This window comes from Ranitomeya imitator, chromosome 2 (assembly GCF_032444005.1).
Source record: "Ranitomeya imitator isolate aRanImi1 chromosome 2, aRanImi1.pri, whole genome shotgun sequence".
Taxonomy (NCBI): domain Eukaryota; kingdom Metazoa; phylum Chordata; class Amphibia; order Anura; family Dendrobatidae; genus Ranitomeya; species Ranitomeya imitator.
In genome coordinates this window covers 418,252,460-418,273,662 of record NC_091283.1, presented here as the reverse complement: position 1 = coordinate 418,273,662, position 21,203 = coordinate 418,252,460, and the positions used below count along the sequence as shown (strand labels likewise).

At 44.5% G+C, this 21,203-nt stretch overlaps 1 protein-coding gene across 3 annotated transcripts in view; it reads left to right on the top strand.

The window, feature by feature from the left end:
* Window positions 1-309: 309 nt before the first annotated feature.
* BAIAP2 (BAR/IMD domain containing adaptor protein 2) overlaps window positions 310-21,203 on the top strand; it is a 158,459-nt gene continuing 137,565 nt past the window's right edge. For 2 of the 3 annotated variants that reach the window (XM_069750793.1, XM_069750792.1), the window contains exon 1: window positions 314-466. In XM_069750793.1, the coding sequence (XP_069606894.1) occupies window positions 398-466 (69 nt within the window). In that variant the 5' untranslated portion in view covers window positions 314-397. Of the gene's footprint in view, window positions 467-21,203 lie in introns of all 3 variants that reach the window. The other variant, XM_069750791.1, reaches the window with a different exon arrangement.

Sequence of the window (21,203 nt, the reverse complement as noted above, 5' to 3'; positions counted from 1 at the left end):
TGGGTGACCGTTCCTTATTGCCATGTATTAGCTTGTCTTTCATTCTCTTGTATATCGTTTATTTTGGCTGGAAGCCTCCTCCGTGTACAGGTCACACCTGAGCCCGCTCCCCGGGCCGCCGCCATGTTTGTGGGTGCCGTGCGGGCCCGGCTGGCGGCGCTGGGAAAGCGGCTGTTACTAAGCAACGCCAAGACCAGACTCTTCTAAGAGGCGGACCAATAGTCCGGGGAGTTTGATCTGAAACAGTAGGCGGGTTAATTGGGCGTGTCATGGAGACGAAGCCACGCCTCCTCATATATAAGCGCCTACACGAGTGACAGCGTCGAGGATAAAGCTGTCCCCGCTGCCGCTGTTGGTACCGGGATTTTTACTATCGTCACAGCGGGTCCCTCGGTGTATGGCACTGACTGGAGCCAGGATGTCCCGCTCGGAGGAGGTGCACCGGCTCACCGAGAATGTCTACAAGGTGAGAAATGCCGGGGATAGTGGGGGAGTAGTGGACCTGGGACACTTGGCGCAGGAGACCATTGCTGTGCGACGTCTGCGCCGTGTATTCCCACTGCTGGGGGGCACCTGCCTCTGTCACCAGTGGCCCCCCGGGAGGGACACCGAGCCCTAGACCCCAATGTTTTCACACTATTTGTTTGCATTTATTACACTTTTTATTTTTTTTTACCTGGAGCCTGCAACTTTTTTTTTTTACCTGAAGCCCCTCTTAGGTTTTTTTTTTTTCCCTCCAAAGTAAATTATTGGCGTTTTGTTGTGTGTTTTTTTTTTTTTTTTTGCAGCATTTCTGTGCCCTGAAGTTCCTCGGAGGCTGGACATTGTGGTCATGTGACTTAATTTTGGTTTTAAGGGGTAGAAATAAATGTGGATGTTGGTGCGGTGACCCTTGATATTGCCATTCTGGTATCTGACTCTAACTGGTGCACTGGATATGACTGGTGATAAACTGGTGCCAGGCCTCGGTAGAACGTGGTGCCGCAGATTGGCATTCACCTGGCGGCCGCCGCTGCGTGGACATGTCAGAAGTTACAGCTGACTATGAGTGATGTCACCCATGGAAATCACAGAAAAAAATAATAGAATATATTAATATTACTAATAATATATAATTATTGTGACATCGCTCATAGTCCGCTATAACTTCTGACACGTCCACACTGATCTGATGCCAGCTCCCCTCAATTCCTCATGATATTAATTGTATGCCCAGCTCTGGAGCCCTCTCATGAAAAAGTCTCTGTACACTCTACCATTGCCTGAATTAATTTTATTCCGCCAATTTCCATACTTATATATTAATCGTGAATATTTCCATTTTCAATCCCTATTTTAGATGCCAACTGTGCGCAGTTACTATTGGTAATCACTGGGTGTTGTGTAACGTCTGATGCTTCTCTTCTGCACACAATAGCCTTTAAAAAAAAAAAGCACATAATTTGTATCACAATAAGTTTGTATTGTTTACATTATTTTATTGTTTTCTATATATTTTTTCCTTTTCTTCCCGTTTGGGTTTGATGCTCAGCAGTGATGGTTTCATTAGCGATCGGCACAAGTGGAAAATTAATTTAGTTTCAATTATACCGTGAGCCTTTGTCACAGACGGGCGATGGTGAGATTTGTGCATAATTACAGGGACGGGCGGGAGGAGGGACCTGTTGCTTCTTATGCACATAGGCCCAGCTGAGGCCGCGACATGGAGAACGATGGTTGTTGTCATCCTGGCATAAATATTTTCCTAATATCTATTTTGTTATAGTTCTCGTGAGATAGAGAGATATCATTAAAGTTTTATTTATTTATTTTTTTTCTTCATCTTTAATTTTTATTTATTTATTTTTTAGTGGATTCCCCCCCCCCCCCCAGCAAATGTATAGGTGTCCAGATTGTAGTATTTAACCAGCATTATATCACAGCCGCAGAACATTTTACTTGTTCCCTTTTCTGCTTTATTTGTGTAAGTGAAGGATACAGAACAGGATGTGGATTTTGCTTCATTATGTTCAATGTTGGTGAGGTTTCAAAAAACAGACTTTTAGGACATTGCTTCTATTGCTTATGGGACTCTAAAAGGACAAAATTTAAAATTCTATATAAAATGCCAAATGTAAAATATGTAAAAAAAATAAAAAATAAATATATATATATATATATATATATATATATATATATATATATATATTATATTTTTTATAAATTAATTATATTTCTAGTCCTACAAAATTGACATTATTGTCTTTTCTGATTTATTTCGTGCATTAAACTATCCCAGTTCTGTTTTTGGTTTTGGATGTGTTTGCTGGAGAAAACCTCCTTGTTGGTGATATTGAGTGATGCATTTTTTTTTTCTTGGTGCTGCCTAACTACCTATCCTTGCCTGATAGAAATGTGCCTAAAGACTGGTGAACATGGCAGCATGTTCAGTCCGAGTGCGATCGGACATAGGGCCGTGCATATATCCGATTTAACACTTATTTTTATTCCCCATGGGCAGAGACTGTCCGAAGAAAAAGATGCAGCATGCAGAATTTGTATCCATAAACCAGATTGCACTCGGCCATGTGAGTCTGGGAATGGAGAAGATGGAGATTTTTTTTCTCATCCTGTGCACACTCTGTGTGTTTAGCACAACCGATTATTTTTGGATGAGACAGTACGGTGGTGTGACCCAGGTTAATGGTCCGCTCTTCTGACATTGACTTTTTTAATCTGTTTAGTCTGATGGATGTTGTTGGCTATAAATCCTGATTTGGCTGCACAGTGCGAATAGAAACGTATTGGTCAGTGTTTTTCTAACTGAAGAGTATGACCTCCAATAATAAGGTCAGCCGCCACCAATGGGATCAATCCTTAAGCTGGGTTAATGGTGTGGATTTTTTCTCAGCTTTTGGTCATTTTATGTCAGGTCCTGCTTATAATTAGTCATTTCTATGGATTTTATCTCTTCCATTCAGTCTCCACTGGTTAGAATAGGTTTTGTTTGGCTGTGTCTTGTGATTGTCAAGCCTGTTTATCTTGGCTCTGGCGATTTATTAGTGTAACCTTTTATACACAATGCAGAGCATTTAATACGTTCCAAGATGTCTCTTTAGATTTCTGCTCTCGCTTTTATAGCAGTCGTAGCCATCCATATTTTTAGGTAGTATAACTCCCAGCAAGCCCTGTCGGTACAGACTGCTGCTTCCCAATCAGCACAAATGATGAGCACCGTGTTTTCTTGACTCCGTTGTGTTTGTCGGCTTACATGCATAATCCGGCACCTATCTAGGATTGTTTTCACAAGACCGGCGTATTAGTGTTCTGGCCGTGCCCTAAATAACTCCGTATCGGCTTGTACCAGGCTTTGTTTAGACCCACCATTGAAAAGAATGGCTGTAAACCCTGAGAACAGTGCGGCCAGATATTATCACTGCTTGCTTGTTGTTGGCGCTGATTGCTGAGAGGGAAGCAATGAAATCTGTACTTGCCAGTTTAAGCGTGACGAGGGTGTACGGACCCAAGCATCGCCGATGGACTGGGATTGTGCTCGAAGGGCAGTAATTCTCTGAGATGGACACAGGAGCCTGGAACTTTGTATCGGGGTAGTCTTGATATTTAATGACGCTTTTTTGTATGAAATTAGAAAAAAAATATTGTGTTTTGCAAAAGATACTGTGTTGTATCTGCTATTGCTGCTCATCTTCATTTAATTGAATGCATTAGCGGGAAGGGTGGTGCTGTTTCTGGAAGGCACACACAAACGTTTTTTTTTTTTTCCTTATAGCACCCCACTGCCAACTGAATGGGTGCATAAGATCCTCTGCTCCTGTTTGGGAAAACTCTCCCTCTCCCCCATCCTCCTCAATTGTAATTTCTTATACCCTAACCATGGCTGCTACCAACACAGGAAGGACAATGTCGCCGTGCCTCGTGCCTGACGTGGCCGTGCCTCGTGCCTGGCGTGGCCGTGCCTGGCGTGGCCGTGCCTCGTGCCTGGCGTGGCCTTGCCTCGTGCCTGGCGTGGCCTTGCCTCGTGCCTGGCGTGGCCTTGCCTCGTGCCTGGCGTGGCCTTGCCTCGTGCCTGGCGTGGCCTTGCCTCGTGCCTGGCGTGGCCTTGCCTCGTGCCTGGCGTGGCCTTGCCTCGTGCCTGGCGTGGCCTTGCCTCGTGCCTGGCGTGGCCTTGCCTCGTGCCTGGCGTGGCCTTGCCTCGTGCCTGGCGTGGCCTTGCCTCGTGCCTGGCGTGGCCTTGCCTCGTGCCTGGCGTGGCCTGGCGTGGCCTGGCGTGGCCTGGCCTTGCCTCGTGCCTGGCGTGGCCTTGCCTTGGATATATTGGACATTTTCAGTATGGCATTGGGGTACACTGAGCCTGGCAGAATCTCATGCTAAACTTGATGGACTGGCTTGATGTTGGACTGGCATGAGCAACTTTTTTTTTGTTGTTTCTGTTGGGTAAACTGAACCCCATGGAGTGTATACTCCATACGTAGGTTTTGGATGCAGTGGGAGTTTGACTTGTCAGGGACCTTTAAAAGGAAACTTTCCTAAAGTTGCAGTTTGGTAGGAAACTTTCCTCTTGATTGGAGGAGCGCTGATGGCAGTGCTGCCCCTCTGACTTCTCAGCAGCTTAAATCGGAAGATTGCCTTTCAAAACGAGGTTTGGAGATGTGTGAGCGTAAAGCATAATTGCCAATAAGGTCCTAATGTAAGACCAAATTTCAGTTGCTTGAACAGCGGGTTATTTATTTATTTTTTAAAGTATTTATTTAAAGTTTTACTGTTACTGATCAGTTCTCCTTTCACTTCTCTTATGGACTGTACAGATCTGTTGGAAAGCTGGATGTGTGGTCACACAACTTTCCCTAGTACTTGACAGAAGAGGGGGGATGATGTTTGCTTTGCTTCTTGCATTCATTTGGGGGTAATTTCTGTCTTGAGCTCGTCCATCAATGACCAGTACAAGGGGGCATCGATTCCTTCTCCTGCATTAGAAATGAGATGGGCGATTACCATATCAGTTCAGCAGTTTGGATATGTGTCTGTGTGGGAACGTGCTGTCACTTTCGGGTAGGAGGTGAATGATGCGTGGGTCTGCATCTTCTCTCTATCTTTATTTCTACTTCAATCCTCCAGTTGATCTTCATCTCCCTAAGGAGTGGGGGGACTCAATAGCGACATTATATCTGCAGGCGGATTTAACCCTCTCCGTGCCAGAGGGGAGAGAGCATGGCATTAGCAAAATGTTTAACTAGGCTGCGCTTGGCCAACTCCCATACAAAAAAAAGCTTTGCCTCCGGCAAGGTAACATTGAGGGAGGGCTGGCTGCATTTCAGCTCTTGGGACTGTTATATAATCAGCAGTCGTCCATTTCAGGAAAGGCTACACTACTGTCCTGTTATTGCAATGGCGAACTAGGCTGGTATAATACAATATAGTTCACCCCTGCACCCCAAATCTGGCACCCTGTGGCCGCTGTATTGTCAGCGCAGCGCATAAGTTGACTTACTTGGTAAGCAGATTATGATATGATGCTGAAGGGGGTTCTGAACCCCTACAGCGAAGAAATCATCATATACATATCATATACATTTCATTTACATAGACCACTGCCTGCGAATGAGATGTGTATGGGATGCAAAGTTCTTGCTTATTAACCCTACTCGTTCACTAGTGAGAGTGCATAACCTGGAGATAGTCAAGAGTTGACCTTAGCAGCATTAGCCCTGAAAATCAAGGGGACATGATTAAAAAAGTGGTTAAACTGAAAACTGACCAATCATTGATGGAAAGCGGAGACCATGCATAAATGAAGGAGCTTATAAGTCAATAATCTTCTCGTGAAGGCCAGGAACAATCGTAGAGGGTTGTATGCCGAAATCGACACATCATGTTTGGGCAAGAAGTCGAAGGCACCAAAAAACATCTGACTTAGGAAGTTTGCATTGTGTACTGTATATCTTAGGATTGTGGTGGGAACTGTCGAAATATTAGGGCTTTTAGTTTGAGGTCTTTGGTCGGCACACCAGAGATGTTCAAAAATTGAATGGGGAGGACAAACTATGGCAGATTTTCTTGCAGACTGTTTACTATTGAGTAAGAAGCTTTAGAGGAAGTAACCTAAAAGCTGGGTACTGGTATAGCACAAGTTTGAGGGTTTTTCTATGTAGGGATCATTTTGTGTCTTTCTTAATGAGGCGAAGAAGAAAGGTGAAGAAAATGGCTTAAAAGTGAAAAATCTGAACTTTTGAGGTTCTGGGGGTGGGCTTGGCCACCTTCATCTGTTACTTTGAAGATTCCATAGCCATTATGGACTTACTACATTAGATATGGAGGAATATTTTCTCAGTCCAATTGGACTTTTTAATGAAACCTACTGATGGGGATCAGAGGGTAACATTACCATAGGGTTGGACAAATTCCAGGACTATGGTAAACGATGCACCTAAGGAGTTGCTATCATTTTCTAGAAATTCATGTATTTGTATTAACGTCATGGTTTACCATCCTAAACCCAACAAGTGGTATGACTGAGAGGTCTGTGTTTTCTTCAAGTCAGTTCTCTTTATGGTGTCAATATCCTTTTGGAATTTACGGGACTGCTCTATTCTTATAAGGAGGTTAGTTAAGTAATCTACTTTAATTGCTGCCTCAGGTGTCGGCTTTTCTAGGTTGGAATACACCAATTTGAGCTCCTCCTAATTACCCAGTAGACTGGAGACCAGTTCTTTCTGCACAATCATAAAAATGCAAGAGAGCAACGCAACCTGAGATTATACTCTGCTAATTAGAAATATCCTAGAGAAAATAAAGTTGCCTGCGGCAGCATTTCTTCTTCGGAAGAGATTGTCATTCTTCATTTTCTGCAATTGTAATACCGAAGTATGAAGGCACTAAGAATTGCAGTGCTGCCGTGGATCAAGTGCCTTCTGAAAATGTAGTCCGTTTTGCAATATTCTCAGTTGGGCAGCGACAATATCATATCACTATCATTGCCCAAGGCCCATCAAAACATGGATCCTCTCAGTACTGTGTGGTTCAAGTCCCATCGGGAGATGGAACCTGGCAGTGTTGTCATGGTTCACCTCTCATCTGAAGCTTGGACAATGGCAGTACGGTCATGGTTCACCTCCGATCTTTAAATGGGATTAATATTGTAGAATCACTGTCATGGGTCTAGTACCATCTTCTAGGGGGATCATAGCAGTACTGTCATGGTTCAAGTCCCATCTGTAGATTGTACCAAACTGTAGAATTACTGTCATGGTCCTAGTACCATCTTCTAATGCACAAAGACTGCACTGCTATGGTTCCAGCAGAAGATGGTACTAGGTCCATCAAAGGAATATTAGTTTGGTCAAATCTACAAATGGGACTTGGCCCACTATAAGACTGATATGATCCCAAGTCCTGTCTAAAGATCTTCATCTTTAAAGATAGACTATCTTCAGAGTAGACCATAGCAGTCCTGTCATGGCCCAGGTCTCCATTGGAAGATGTGATCATGGTATCACTGTTTTGGTCCAAGTTGCACCTGAAAATACGTCTGTAGCAGAACTGTCATAGTAAGGCCACATTCAGAATTTGGTCAGTATTTCACATCCGTATTTGTAAGCCAAAACCAGAAGTGGGTGATAAATGAAGTGGTGATGTTTCTATCAAATTTTTCCTCTGACTGTTCCATTCCTGATTTTAGCTTATTAGCTTACTAATGTGAAATACTGATAAAATACTGAACGCATGAACATGACCTTAAAGACCCATCTTCAAATGGATCACATCGAAGCTGTCAAAGTCCCATCTGAAGATGGACCGTAGCAGATCTTGGACAAATCGTGACTGGTTGTCGTAATTTTTGTGATCCAACCAATGAGCCCCACATTCCTCCAATGACAGATGTTAGAGGATGCGAGAATAGGGCATGTTGTCAGGAGGTGGCTTATTCCCTCTCTCCCCATTAAAATGAGCATGTATGACCATTTTCTGTACAGCAGCAGTTTGTACTACAGATCTGCTCTTCCTCTGAACAGGAAGTTGTCGTTATTGGCAGCCATTTTAGATGCTACAGGGAAAGATCTGTGGTCAGCTCAATAATATGTGAGGAAATTGCGCACTGTGCGGTTCCCTGACTTTTGTAGAAGTTGAACATTGTAATGGATAAGCGATTACGTCAGTCATGATGCGCTCGTTGCGTACGGATAAACAGGCTGTTGTTTGTGCCGGGGACTGACATGTTCTGCTGACGTTCTTCATCTTACCACAACGAAGCGCAGCTCATCACCGCGGATATGTACTATATTGGTGTAAGGGGGCTCCGCATTGATCAACACGTTATATATCTTGTTTTTCTCACTGAGCAGCCGTTCTTTATACGCCAGTAAATTGGCCATGGTTTCATCTTACCAGCCAGTCAGCTTCAGGGTAAAGCCACCCAGTAGTGGTGACTTAATTACCCTCATGTTTTTACCTTGACCTGTGTTTTTTTTTTTTTTTTTCTGTGAAAATTAATGTTGTTAAAAGGGGTTGTTGAGTCCACTAAAAATGATTAGAATGTTGTAAAATAATAAAAAGAAATGCATACCTTGCAGATTCCTTCTCTAATCCAAGGGCAGCACGGTGGCGCAGTGGTTAGCACAGCAGCCTTGCACCCAGGGTCCTGGGTTCTAATCCCACCCAGGACAACCTCTGCAAAGAGTTTGTATTTTCTCTCTGTGTTTGCATGGGTTTCCTCCGGGCACTCCGGTTTCCTCCCACATTCCAAAGACATACTGATGGGGATTCTAGATTGTGAGCCCCATTGGGGACAGTGATGATGATGTGTGCAAAAACTGTATAGCGCTGCGGAATATGTTAGCGCTATATAAAGATTATTATTATTTAATCCCATTCAGAAGCTTCTTGGGTTTTCTTCCAAAGACCATACTAAGGACCAGGGGGCACGCATTACGGGTGGAAGAAAGACGATTGTGGCAGCTAAGGCGAGTTTCACACTAGCGTTTCCCTGATGTGCGGCGGGCTGCGGACTTCCTCCATGAAGCCCCGCCCTCGGCCGCACCTCCGCTGCTAGCTCCGCCTACATCTGCATGCGGCCCTCATGCGGCCTGCGTACCTATATTTAACATTAGGTACGCAGGTCGTGCGGCTGTATGCAGATGGTGTCGTTTTGACGATGCGGCGACCAGCGTAGACGCAGCCTGTAGCATTTTTTTTCCGCATCGTCAAATCGACGCATGCGGCACCATCCGCATACAGCCGCACGACCAGCATACCTAATGTTAAATATAGGTACGCGGGCCGCATGCAGATGTAGGCGGAGCTAGCAGCGGAGGTGCGGCCAAAGGCGGGGCTTCACGGAGGAAGTCCGCAACCCGCCGCACATCAGGGAAACGCTAGTGTGAAACTAGCCTAAATAGGAAGGGGTTCTTTACAGTTGGAGCAGTCAGGAGGTAGTAATGGCAGACACTATAACCGCTTTTATACAAGGGCTGCATGATTTTCTCAATACACATAACATTGCGGGTTACAGTTAAATTAGTGACGAAATGTACAATTGGTAGAGAAAGGTTAAACTTGATGGAACTAGGTCTTTTTTTTTTTTTTTTTTTTCAACCTATATACAGTTATATGCAAAAGTTTGGGCACCCCTATTAATCTTAAGCTTAATGTTTTATAAAAATTGTTTGTTTTCTCTAGTAGCCTTCCACGACAGCCACAGGAGGTTGTCTCCATACCCTAATGGGGGACAGGAAGCACAAGAGGTTAAAAACCCCTCCCACCTCCCATTAACCAGTGTTTTTCCTGTCCCCCATGGGGCATGGAGAGGTTCCTGGTGCGCTGCGTGGCCGGCTCTGGCAGTGTACCTTATATATTTCTTAGCCGGGCATTGGTGGTCGGGCCCCAGGGCTTCCTCCTCCGTTATGCTCCCGTCTCTTCAGGATTCGGGACCGCATTCCCGGTCCTCCTGCGTCCTCTTGCCGGGATAAAGCGGGCCGGTGATCCCATCCCGGAGGCCTCCCTGAGCTCTCCGGCGTCTCCCCCTCCTGTGCGCGCTGTTCGGCGACCCGGAAGTCACGTGATGCCTTCACTTCCGGGTCGGCGCTCCTGCATAGGAGCGATCTCTGTCCGGTATTATGGACTACCGCACGGCGTGTGAGGCATGCTGCACCCTCGCACGCCTGCCAAGAACCGTGGAGGGGGAGGGGCGGCTAATTGCCACGCACTGGTGCAGTCTTATTTTCTATATAAGCTGCGAAGACGTCTCAGGTAAGCCTGCTGTAAGCATGGATTCGTATTGCCCTTTAGCTGCAGAGCCCAGCGCTCCTCAAGCCCCAGTAAGTGTGGCAGAGATGGGTCCCATTTAAAGGTAGATTTAAGTATACCTTCTTACACCGCTTCCTCTCTCATTTCAGGGAGTCAAGCCTGGCCCTAGAACCGTTACTAAACGCAAATGTGCTACCTGTAATGTGAAAATGCCCTTAAATTGGGAGAAAAAGTTGTGCCAACCTTGTACGGACAAAGTAATCCGGGCGGAACACCCTTCATTAATTGAAGAAATTCGCTCCCTGGTTAGACAGGAGGTCCAAACCTCTTTGGCCACGCTCGCCCCCCCTCCACCGTCACCACCATCCTCACCTGGTCCATCACTTCCCAAAAAGAGAAAAATCCAGGAATATTCCGGGTCAGAGTCTGAAGGGTCTTATACGTAATCTTCAGTCAAATGGGAAGATGTGCTACCCCATAAATCTGCGGAATTTAGAAAATATCTTTTTTTCCTCTGAATACATTGAGGAATTGGTGTCTGCGGTGAGGAATACTATGGGGCTAAAAGAGGAACCAGTTCCTCAGTCTATACAAGACGAATTATTCGGTATACATACTGAAAAACAACCTGGGTTTCCCGTACATAAAAGTATAATAGACATGATCAATAATGAGTGGGAACTGCCAGAGAAACGGCTAACCACTCCTTCAGACTTTAAACATCGGTTTCCTCTAGATGAGGATTCAATCAAATGGAACATCCCAAAAATAGATGTTCAGGTGGCTAGAGTGGCTAAGAAGACGGCTCTGCCGTTCGAGGATTCTTCCCAGTTAGAGGACCCCTTAGATAAAAAGATTGAGAGCCTTCTCAAAAAATCTTGGGAAACTTCTACCTCGGCCCTCAGATTCAACATTGCATCCACCTGCGTGGCCCGCTCTCTCTTCCGCTGGATAGAAGAGCTAGAAAACCACATCTCTCAGGGTACTCCGAGAGGAAGTGTTGGACTCCTTGCCTATTTTACATAGAGCAACTGGTTTTCTTGCAGACGCCTCACTGGAATCCATCCGTGTGGCCGCCAGATCTCTAGTCCAGACAAATTCAGCCAGAAGAGCTCTCTGGCTAAAAATGTGGAGCGGAGACGTCTAATGAGGGCCCAAACACAGTCACCCTTAAAGGGAATGGAACAGAGTTTTATTTTTGAAGTGACGTCACTTCAAAAATAAAACTCTGTTCCATTCCCTTTAAGGGTGACTATGTGTTTGGGCCCTCATTAGATGACATCCTGGAAAAAGCCACGGACAGAAAGAAAACTCTTCCTGAACAAAGACCTCCCAGGAAGCGTTTTTTTCGAGTCTCCCAGTCCCAGCCCTCCCAGGGTAAAGGAAAAGGGAAAACCGGGAGGTGGAGTTATGCCAAGGGGAAACCTAAAAAAATCCTTATTCCCCAACAAACACAACAAGAAAAACAATGACTCCGATCCGGTGGGGGGGAGGCTTTCGAATTTCGTTCACAGTTGGCAGAATATCTCCAACAGCCCTTGGACAGTGAGTGTTATCCATCAGGGTCTTCTGATAGAGTTCGATGCGCCTCCTCCCAGGATCTTAAGAGTCACCTCCCTGTCATCTCGGGAGACTCAAAAACTGATGATGGCAGGAATACAGGACTTGCTAGACTCGAGAGCTATTTCCATGGTCCCGGTAAACGAGTAAGGGAAAGGGCACTATTTCCGTATCTTCATGGTAAAAAAGCCTTTCGGGCAAGCTCGGATCATAATAAATCTAAAAGCTCACAACAAATTCATAATTTACCGCAAATTCAAAATGGAGTCAGTAAAAACAGCCATCCCTCTGATAGCTCCTCTTTCCTATATGGCAACAATAGACCTCAAGAATGCCTATTTCCATGTTCCAATGCATCCTCGCCACAGGAAATACCTAAGATTTGCGGTCCAATTCAATAAAAAAATCTTATATTTCCAATACAATGTTCTCCCCTTCGGGATCTCCTCGGCCCCAAGGGTTTTCTCCAGAGTCATGGCGGAAGCTGTAGCTCACATCAGGAACCAAGACGTCGCTATAGTGCCGTACTTGGACGACCTTTTAATAATTGGTCCTTCCGCAGAAATTCTCAGAGAATTTCCAAAACTCGGAACATCTTACAGCTTTTGGGTTGGATACCCAATCTAAAGAAGTCTCAACTATTACCATCAAAGGTGATAAAATTCCTCGGAGTCCTTTTGGACTCGGGAAATCAAAGATCTTTCCTACCAGAGGAACACCAGAGAAACCTGATTTCCAAGGTCCTAGACTTCAAGAAACAACGGTCTCCGACTCTGCGGACTGCAATGTCTCTTCTGGGGTCGATGACGGCCTGTATACAATCAGTCCAATGGGCTCAAAGCCACTCCAGAGTACTGCAGGCACACATCCTAGGAAACTGGAACGGAAATCCAAATTTCCTGAACAGAAGAGTGTACACTCCAGGGAAGGTAAAAGCCTCGTTAACCTGATGGGCGATCCAAACAAACCTGCTAAAAGGAGTGGACTGGATACAAGATCCGCTGGTGACAATGACAACAGATGCCAGTCAAAAGGGTTGGGGAGCAGTTGTCTCGCAAATCCGATTCCAGGGTCACTGGAATCGGAAAGAAAGCTCCAATTCCTCCAACTTCAGAGAATTGATGGCAGTGGAGAGGGCCCTTCTGGCCACCAGCAGTCTCATCATAGGTCAACATGTCAGTCTACTCAGACAATATGACGACTGTAGCGCATCTAAAACACCAGGGGAGTCCGAAGTTCAACCAATTGAGAACAATATCAAACAGAATTTTTTGCTGGGCAGAGAAACATCTCCTCTCACTATCAGCAATACACCTCAAAGGGTCAGTAAATATTCATGCGGATCTCCTAAGTCGTCACGATTTACATCCAGGAGAATGGAGCCTGAAGGCAGATGTTTTCAGAATGTTGACGGACAGATGGGGACTTCCCGACATAGATCTTCTAGCGTCAAGCCAGAATGCACAGGTCGAGAACTACTTCTCTTTAGACCCCAAAGACAGGTCTCAGGGAGTAGACTCCTTTGCTCATGCATGGAGGTTCCATCTAGCATACGTGTTTCCTCCAATACCGTTGCTTGCAAAAACCCTCCGGAAGATCCGAGACGATCAGGTCCAGACTATTCTAGTAGCTCCGGCATGGCCAAAGAGAAGCTGGTATCACCTCATCAGAGAACTGAAGGTGGATGGTCCAGCCTTTCTTCAAACATCAGAGGATCTACTCTGCCAGGGCCCCTTTTATCATCCGGAACCGCAAAAGTTCAAGCTGGCAGCCTGGCTATTGAAGCCCAGGTACTAAGGGCTAAGGGTTTTTCAGACTCAGTAATCTCTACCTTACAGAAGTCTAGAAAACCTGTCACCAATGCTATATATAGCAAAATTTGGAAGAGATTCTCCTCGTGGTGTCATCCTCATAATCCTGACCCTTTCCATCCTAATATCTCACAAATATTAGATTTTCTACAAAAAGGATTGGAGTTGGGGTTGAAGCAAAGTACCTTTAAAAGTTCAAGTGTCAGCTTTGAGTTCTGTCTTCGACCAAGACCTTGCAGGTCATCGTTGGTTAAAAAGGTTTATGGTCGCAGCATCAAGGCATTGTCCAAGAAAACAAATCTTTGTACCATCATGGGACTTAAACATAGTTCTAAAGGGCCTTACGGCTCCTCCATTTGAGCCATTATCTTGTTCCTCACAGCTTCTGTCCTGCAAGACTGCCTTCTTAGTTGCAATTTCTACTGCAAGACGAGTGGGGGAAATACAAGCCCTTTCAATTAGAGAACCTTATCTATATATATAATTGTCTAAGGGTTTTTCTGTCTGTCTGTCCTGGAAATCCCGGCTCTGATTGTTCGAGGCCTGGCGGCCTCGACCAATCAGAGACCGGCACAGCATCGACGTAGAAATCCCGCGTCTCTGGCGGCCTCGACCAATCAGCAACGGGCACAGCGACGATGATGTCATAAAGGTTGCCTCGACCAATCAGCGACAGGCACAGTCTGCCGCAAATTCTGGAATCATCATTGTCCATATACTACGGGGACATGCATATTCTAGAATACCCGATGCGTTAGAATCGGGCCACAATCTAGTCTTACCATTAGAGATGATTCCATTGTGTTCCGACCAGATCAATGTTTTCTTCCGAAGGTAGTGTCAGAATTTCATCAATCACAGGATATAGTCCTCCCATCGTTCTGTCACAATCCTTCAAATCCGGAAGAGCACAGATTTCATACCTTGGATGTACGGCGTATAGTGTTACACTACTTGGAACAAACTAAATCCTTCAGAATTGACAAAAATCTCTTCGTTCATCTATCTGGCCGAAACAAGGGCAAGAAGGTAGCGAAGAGTACCATTGCCAACTGGATAAAAAGTCATTACTGAAGCATACCTAGCTCAGAATATTGCGATTCCTGCGGGGCTAAAGGCTCATTCCACCAGATCTACTTCTGTCTCTTGGGCTGAAAGGGCTGGTGCTTCAACAGCAGATTTGCAGGGCTGCAACATGGTCTTCTCTGCACACTTTTACCAAGCATTATAGATTGGACTTCTGGTCCAACCGGGATCTTGCCTTTGGCCGAAAGGTTCTTCAGGCTGTGGTCCCTCCCTAAATACAGAATTGGTTGGCATTCCTCCTGTGGCTGTCGTAGAAGGCTACTGGAGAAAATAGAATTATTCTTACCGTTAATTCGGTTTCTAGGAGCCTTCCACGACAGCATTAATTCCCTCCCGATGTTCTTGGATATTTTTTTCTGAGAACCTAAAAGGTAACCGGTGCTATGGGTTCAGTTGTAAGTCACTGGTTAATGGGAGGTGGGAGGGTTTTTTAACCTCTTGTGCTTCCTGTCCCCCATTAGGGTATGGAGACAACCTCCTGTGGCTGTCGTGGAAGGCTCCTAGAAACCGAATTAATGGTAAGAATAATGCTATTTATTTTTTTTTTTTGCAACAGCTATTTGTTTCATATATCTAATAACTGTTGGACACAGTAATGTTTCTGCCTTGAAATGAGGTTTAGGGTATGTGCCCATACTGCGGATTTTCCTGTGGATTTTTCCGCAGCGGATTTGGAAAATCCGCAGTGCAAAACCACTGCGGATTTTCTTGCGGTTTCTTCTGCGGATTCTTCTGTGGTTTTTCACCAGCACTTTCCTATTGGTGCTGGTTGAAAACAATTGACATGCTGCGGAAAATAATCCGCAGCGTTTCCGCGCGGCATTTTCCGCAGCATGTGCACAGCGTTTTTTTGGTTTTTTTTCTCTCCTTAGGTTTACATGGTACTGTAAACTTTGGGAAAACTGCTGCGGATCCGCAGTGGTCAAATCCGCTGCGGGTCCGCAGCAAAATCCGCAGCGTGTGCACACAGCCTTATTGTACTAACAGAAAATGTGCAATCTGCATTCAAACAAAATTTGACAGGTGCATAAGTATGGGCACCCCACCAGAAAAAGTGACATTAATATTTAGTAGATCTCCTTTTGCAAAAATAACAGCCTCTAGTCGCTTCTTGTAGCTTTTAATGAGTTCCTGGATCCTGGATAAAGGTATTTATGACCATTCCTCTTTACAAAACAATTCCAGTTCAGTTAAGTTTGATGGTCGCCGAGCATGCACTGTCACAGGACAAGCAAGTGCCAGTAAGGCCAATGAAGAACAGGGAAAAAACAAAAAAAATACAATATAAGGTATTAAAACCGCAGAAAACATGACTATAAAGCAAATGCATATCTATGAAATGTGTGTGTACAAGGAACAAAGTGAGGATGGTAGTGAAGAAAAAGCATAGGTGTGTACATGAGTCTTAGGCCGGCTTCACACTTGTGAGTTTTACGGACGTAAGAGCGCAGAAACTACGTCCGTAAAACTCGCAAAACATACGGCACAGTTATTCTCTATGCCCCTGCTCCTATCTGCCGTATTAAACTGATCAGTATTATACGGCTTTCTACGGCCGTAGAAAATCGCAGCATGCTGCGTTTGTCACCGTATTGCGCAAATAAAACGTCAATGAAAGTCTATGGAAGCCCCAAAAATACGGATCACACACGGACCAGCAGTGTGACTTGCGAGAAATACGCAGCGGTGTTAGCGAGAAAAGCCGGCAATTCAGTGCGGTGTACAGTAAAATCACACTGACAGCTTCCAGTAGAATAGGTAGAATATGTGTACACATAGAATATATATATATATATATATATATATATATATATATATATATATATATATATATATTCTATTTAATATTTCTTCCAGCGCTAGACAGCTTTGAAGCCGGTAATTCAATTACCGGCTTTTGCTTTCTCCTTCCTAAAACCTGACATGATATGAGACCTGGTTTACATACAGTAAACCATCTCATATCCCCATTTTTTTTGCATATTCCACACTACTAATGTTAGTTAGCTGCTAATGCAGCTGCTCATGTCTGCAAAACCCCGGAGAATGTAGGTAAAGTAGGTCATTGACCTATATTTACCTGCATTTGCGGTGAGGCGCCCTCTGCTGGCTGTTCCTAGATCGTGGGAATTTTCCCAGAAAGCTCCCAGGCTCGAGATCATAAGAGGCGCCCTCTGCTGGTTGTCCTCATATGAACTCGAGCCAGGGAGCTTTCTAGGAAAGTTCCCACGATCTAGGAACAGCCAGCAGAGGGCGCCTCACCGCAAATGCAGGTAAATATAGGTCAATGACCTACTTTACCTACATTCTCTGGGGTTTTGCAGACATGAGCAACATTGCATTAGCAAAGCTCGTGGCTGCAAAATATTTTAACCCCTTCAGATGGATTTACATTGTTGGACTTTACAGATCTGCGGAAGGTAAGGATATTGTTGGTTTATTATGTTTTTTTTGTTACAGAACGAGGGTCTTCAGTGATTGGATTGGGCGTTCAATAAAATATTAAAACAACCTTTGTTTTTATTTCATTAAAATAATTTTTAATGTTTGTGTATTTTTTTTAACCCTTTACTAGTATTGGATTAATAATGGATAGGTGTCATAATTGACGCCTCTCCATTATTAATCTGGCTTAATGTCACCTTACAATAGCAAGGTGGCATTAACCCTTCATTACCCCATATCCCACCGCTACACGGGAATGGGAAGAGAGGGGCCAAGTGCCAGAATAGGGGCATCTTCCAGATGTGCCTTTTCTGGGGTGGCTGGGGGCAGGTGTTTTTAGCCAGGGGGGGCCAATAACCGTGGACCCTCTCCAGGCTATTAATATCTGCCCTCAGTCACTGGCTTTACCACTCTGGCGGAGAAAATTGTGCGGGAGCCCACGCCAATTTTTTCCGCCATTTAACCCCTTAATTTACTAGCTAGAACGGCCAAATTTTGCATAGACACACTACTAACATTAGTAGTGTGGAATATGCAAAAAAATGGTGATATGAGATGGTTTACTGTATGTAAACCATGTCTCATATCATGTCTGGTTTTAGGAAGGAGAAAGCAAAAGCCTGTAATTGAATTACCGGCTTTCTGCTATATCGCGCTGGATGAAATATTAATATATATATACATATGTGTCTACTGACGTGTGTGTGTGTGTGTATATATATATATATATATATATATATATATATATATATATATATATATATATATATATATATATATATATATATATATATATATATATATATATATTTCTATATCTCTCAGTATATATGTGTTTTTTTTTTTTTTGTTTTTTTTTACACATGGATCCCTTGTATAGCCGTATGTCGGTTTTGCAGGCTTGCGATAAAAACACGCAGTACGGATGACATACGGATTACATACGGAGGATGCCATGCGCAAAAAACGCTTAAACACCCTGCCTACGGAGGAGCTACGGACCACTATTTTCGGGACTTTTCAGCGTATTATGGCCATAATATACGGACCGTATTTTCATACGCTGAGTGTGAAGCCGGCCTTAGGCTGTGTGCACACGTTGCGTTTTTTTTCACTATAAAAACGCATACATTATGCATCCCATCATTTAGAATGCATTCGTCAATTTTTGTGCACATGATGCGTTGTTTTTTCTGTGAAAAACGCATCGCGGTAAAAACGCAGCATGTTAATTAATTTTGCGGATTTTTCGCGTTTTTTCCGCTATTTAATGCATTGGGAAGCTCCGGAAAAAAGCACGTCAAAAACACGCAAAAAAAACGCATGCAGATTTCTTGCAGAAAATGTCCAGTTTTGCTCAGGAAATTTCTGCAAGAAATCCTGAACGTGTGCACATAGCCTTAAAGGGAAACTGTCACCCCGAAAATCGCGGGTGAGGTAAGCCCACCGGCATCAGGGGCTTATCTGCAGCATTCTGTAATGCTGTAGATAAGCCCCCGATGTTACCTGAAAAAGGAGAAAAAGGCGTTATATTATACTCACCCAGGGGCGGTCCCGCTGCTGGTCAGGTCAGATGGGCGTCTCTGGTCCGCTGCGGCGCCTCCCATCTTCATTACAAGACGTCCTCTTCTGATCTTCAGCCACGGCTCCGGCGCAGGCGTACTTTGCTCTGCCCTGTTGAGGGCAGACAAAGTACTGCAGTGCGCAGGCGCCGGGCCTCTTACCTTTCCGGCGCCTGCGCACTGCAGTACTATCCTCTGCCCTCAAGAGGGCAGAGCAAAGTACGCCTGCGCCGGAGCCGTGGCTGAAGATCAGAAGAGGACGTCTTGTAATGAAGATGGGAGGCGCCGCAGCGGACCAGAGACACCCATCCGACCTGACCAGCAGCGGGACCGCCCCTGGGTGAGTATAATATAACGTCTTTTTCTCCTTTTTCAGGTAACATCGGGGGCTTATCTACAGCATTGCAGAATGCTGCAGATAAGCCCCTGATGCCGGTGTGATATGTAGAAAGCTAGGTGGCAACAGTGATGCAGACTTTTTTTTTTTTGGGGGGGGGGGGGGGGCGGCGGCGGCAATCTGTCACCTTTGGCAAACAAAATAAAAGTTCCCTGAACTCCAACTTTTTCCCTCACATGTTTCATAGCCACATAAAATAACCTGTCCATGTTGTTCTTCAGGGTGTGGCGAGGGCAAACCGTAATTGGGTTGATTGGGAAATAGTCTTTTCAGGAGATTTCTTGCTCTGTGTGTTCCAGCTCTTCTGGCTGAGCCCGTAAAGCTGTACATGTCTCTGCACCTCAAATATCAAATAATCCCCATGATGTAATAAGGTGTGTTACTGTATAAACAGAGCATAGGAACCATACGAGCCTTGTGTACATAATTAATGCTGGCCATCCATTGTCAAGGAATTGTTTTATAAAGATGGGACAACTTGTTTCCCTCCCCCAGAGAGCTGACGTCTAACACATCCATGATTGGGAATTTATTTGAACGTCGGCATGTAATCCTCTGATCAAATCTTCAAAAAGTTTTTTTTTTTTTTTTTTTTTCCTCCACTATAAAAGTAGAACACAACTTACTTTTAAGGAATCAAAACGTTGATCTTCACAACGATAAGATAGCAATGAAGCAAAAATATGCTCCAACGTATGTAGTTCATAGCAGGCAAGTTTACTGTTGATATTATGCTACTAACAATTGTTCACGTAGCTTTCCGTTTCTAACTGTTGGGCTACTAAAATTTCCAAGTTATCACTGTCCATGTCTTGCTGGGATTTGATGTTGCAAAACCACTAGAGACGGACTCTCAAATACATATGTAGGGTTTTCTCACCTTCATAAATGGATAAAATTGCAAAGTGGTTGTACAGGGTGGAGCGCGGTAATTTGCTTTTTTGCACTGCATGCTGTGGCGGCACTGTCGGTCGAAGAGAGGGGAGAGTGGGTGTGGCTTACAGTGGCTGATGGGAGATTTGTATTCCTCTGCCTTTCAGTTGCCATCATGCAGTGGACACGTGAGGAGAGGTCATTTTGTGTTGAAGCGTATTTTTCAAATGCCCACTCGATCATTGCAGTGCAGCGTGCTTTTCGTTTACAATTCGCTGTTCCTCCACGCGGACGTGTTCCTGGATGGCAATTTTTTCTGATGAGGCACATTTTCACCTCAGTGGGTGTGTAAACAAACAAAATATGCGTTACTGGAGTGAAACAAACCCCAGAGAAGTTCACGAGAGACCTCTGCATTCGGACCGCGTCACTGTGTGGTGCGCCATATCACGAGTAGGCATCATTGGTCCTTACTTTTTTCAGGATAATGGTCGTGCCAAAACTGTGAACTCCGAACGGTACTTGTCTATGATACAGGATTATTTTCAGCCGGCTCTTGAGGCAATGGAACTAGAGGATACATGGTTCCAACAGGATGGTGCCACTGCACACACAGCGAGGGTTACCATGAATTGTTTGAGGCAAATGTTTCCTGGACGGCTTATCTCTTTGAGGGGAGATGTGAACTGGCCAGCACGCTCACCAGATTTAGCCCCATGCGATTTTTTTCCTTTGGGGTTACCTGAAGTCTAAGGTGTATATCAACCGTCCCAACACCTTGGAAGACCTAAGGAACAATATTGAAGCTGAAATTGGCAGAATACCAGTGGACATGCTTGTTAGAGTTCATGAAAACTTCAGAAAACGTATGCAGCAGTGTGTGGATAGCGAAGGTCGACATTTGCCAGATACACTATTTAAAACCATGTAATTTAAAAATTCCATTACTGTTCAGTATAATTAAAATATAAAATAAATTTTTCTAATGATCATAATTTTTTTTATTTCATTCCCAAATCAGCAAATTACCGCGCTCCACCCTGTATAATCAAGCAACTCTGCAACTTACCCCGTATAAAAAATCTTTACCTTTCTTTAGAACGGAGGTATTTTAATTTCTATATTGTGCTTCATTACCCAGGTGACAGGCCACCTTTGGAGGTGTATCAGCAGTGGCTGATTTCCTAAGCAAGAAGCGCTTTGTTTACCATGTCTTTACTATAGAACTTT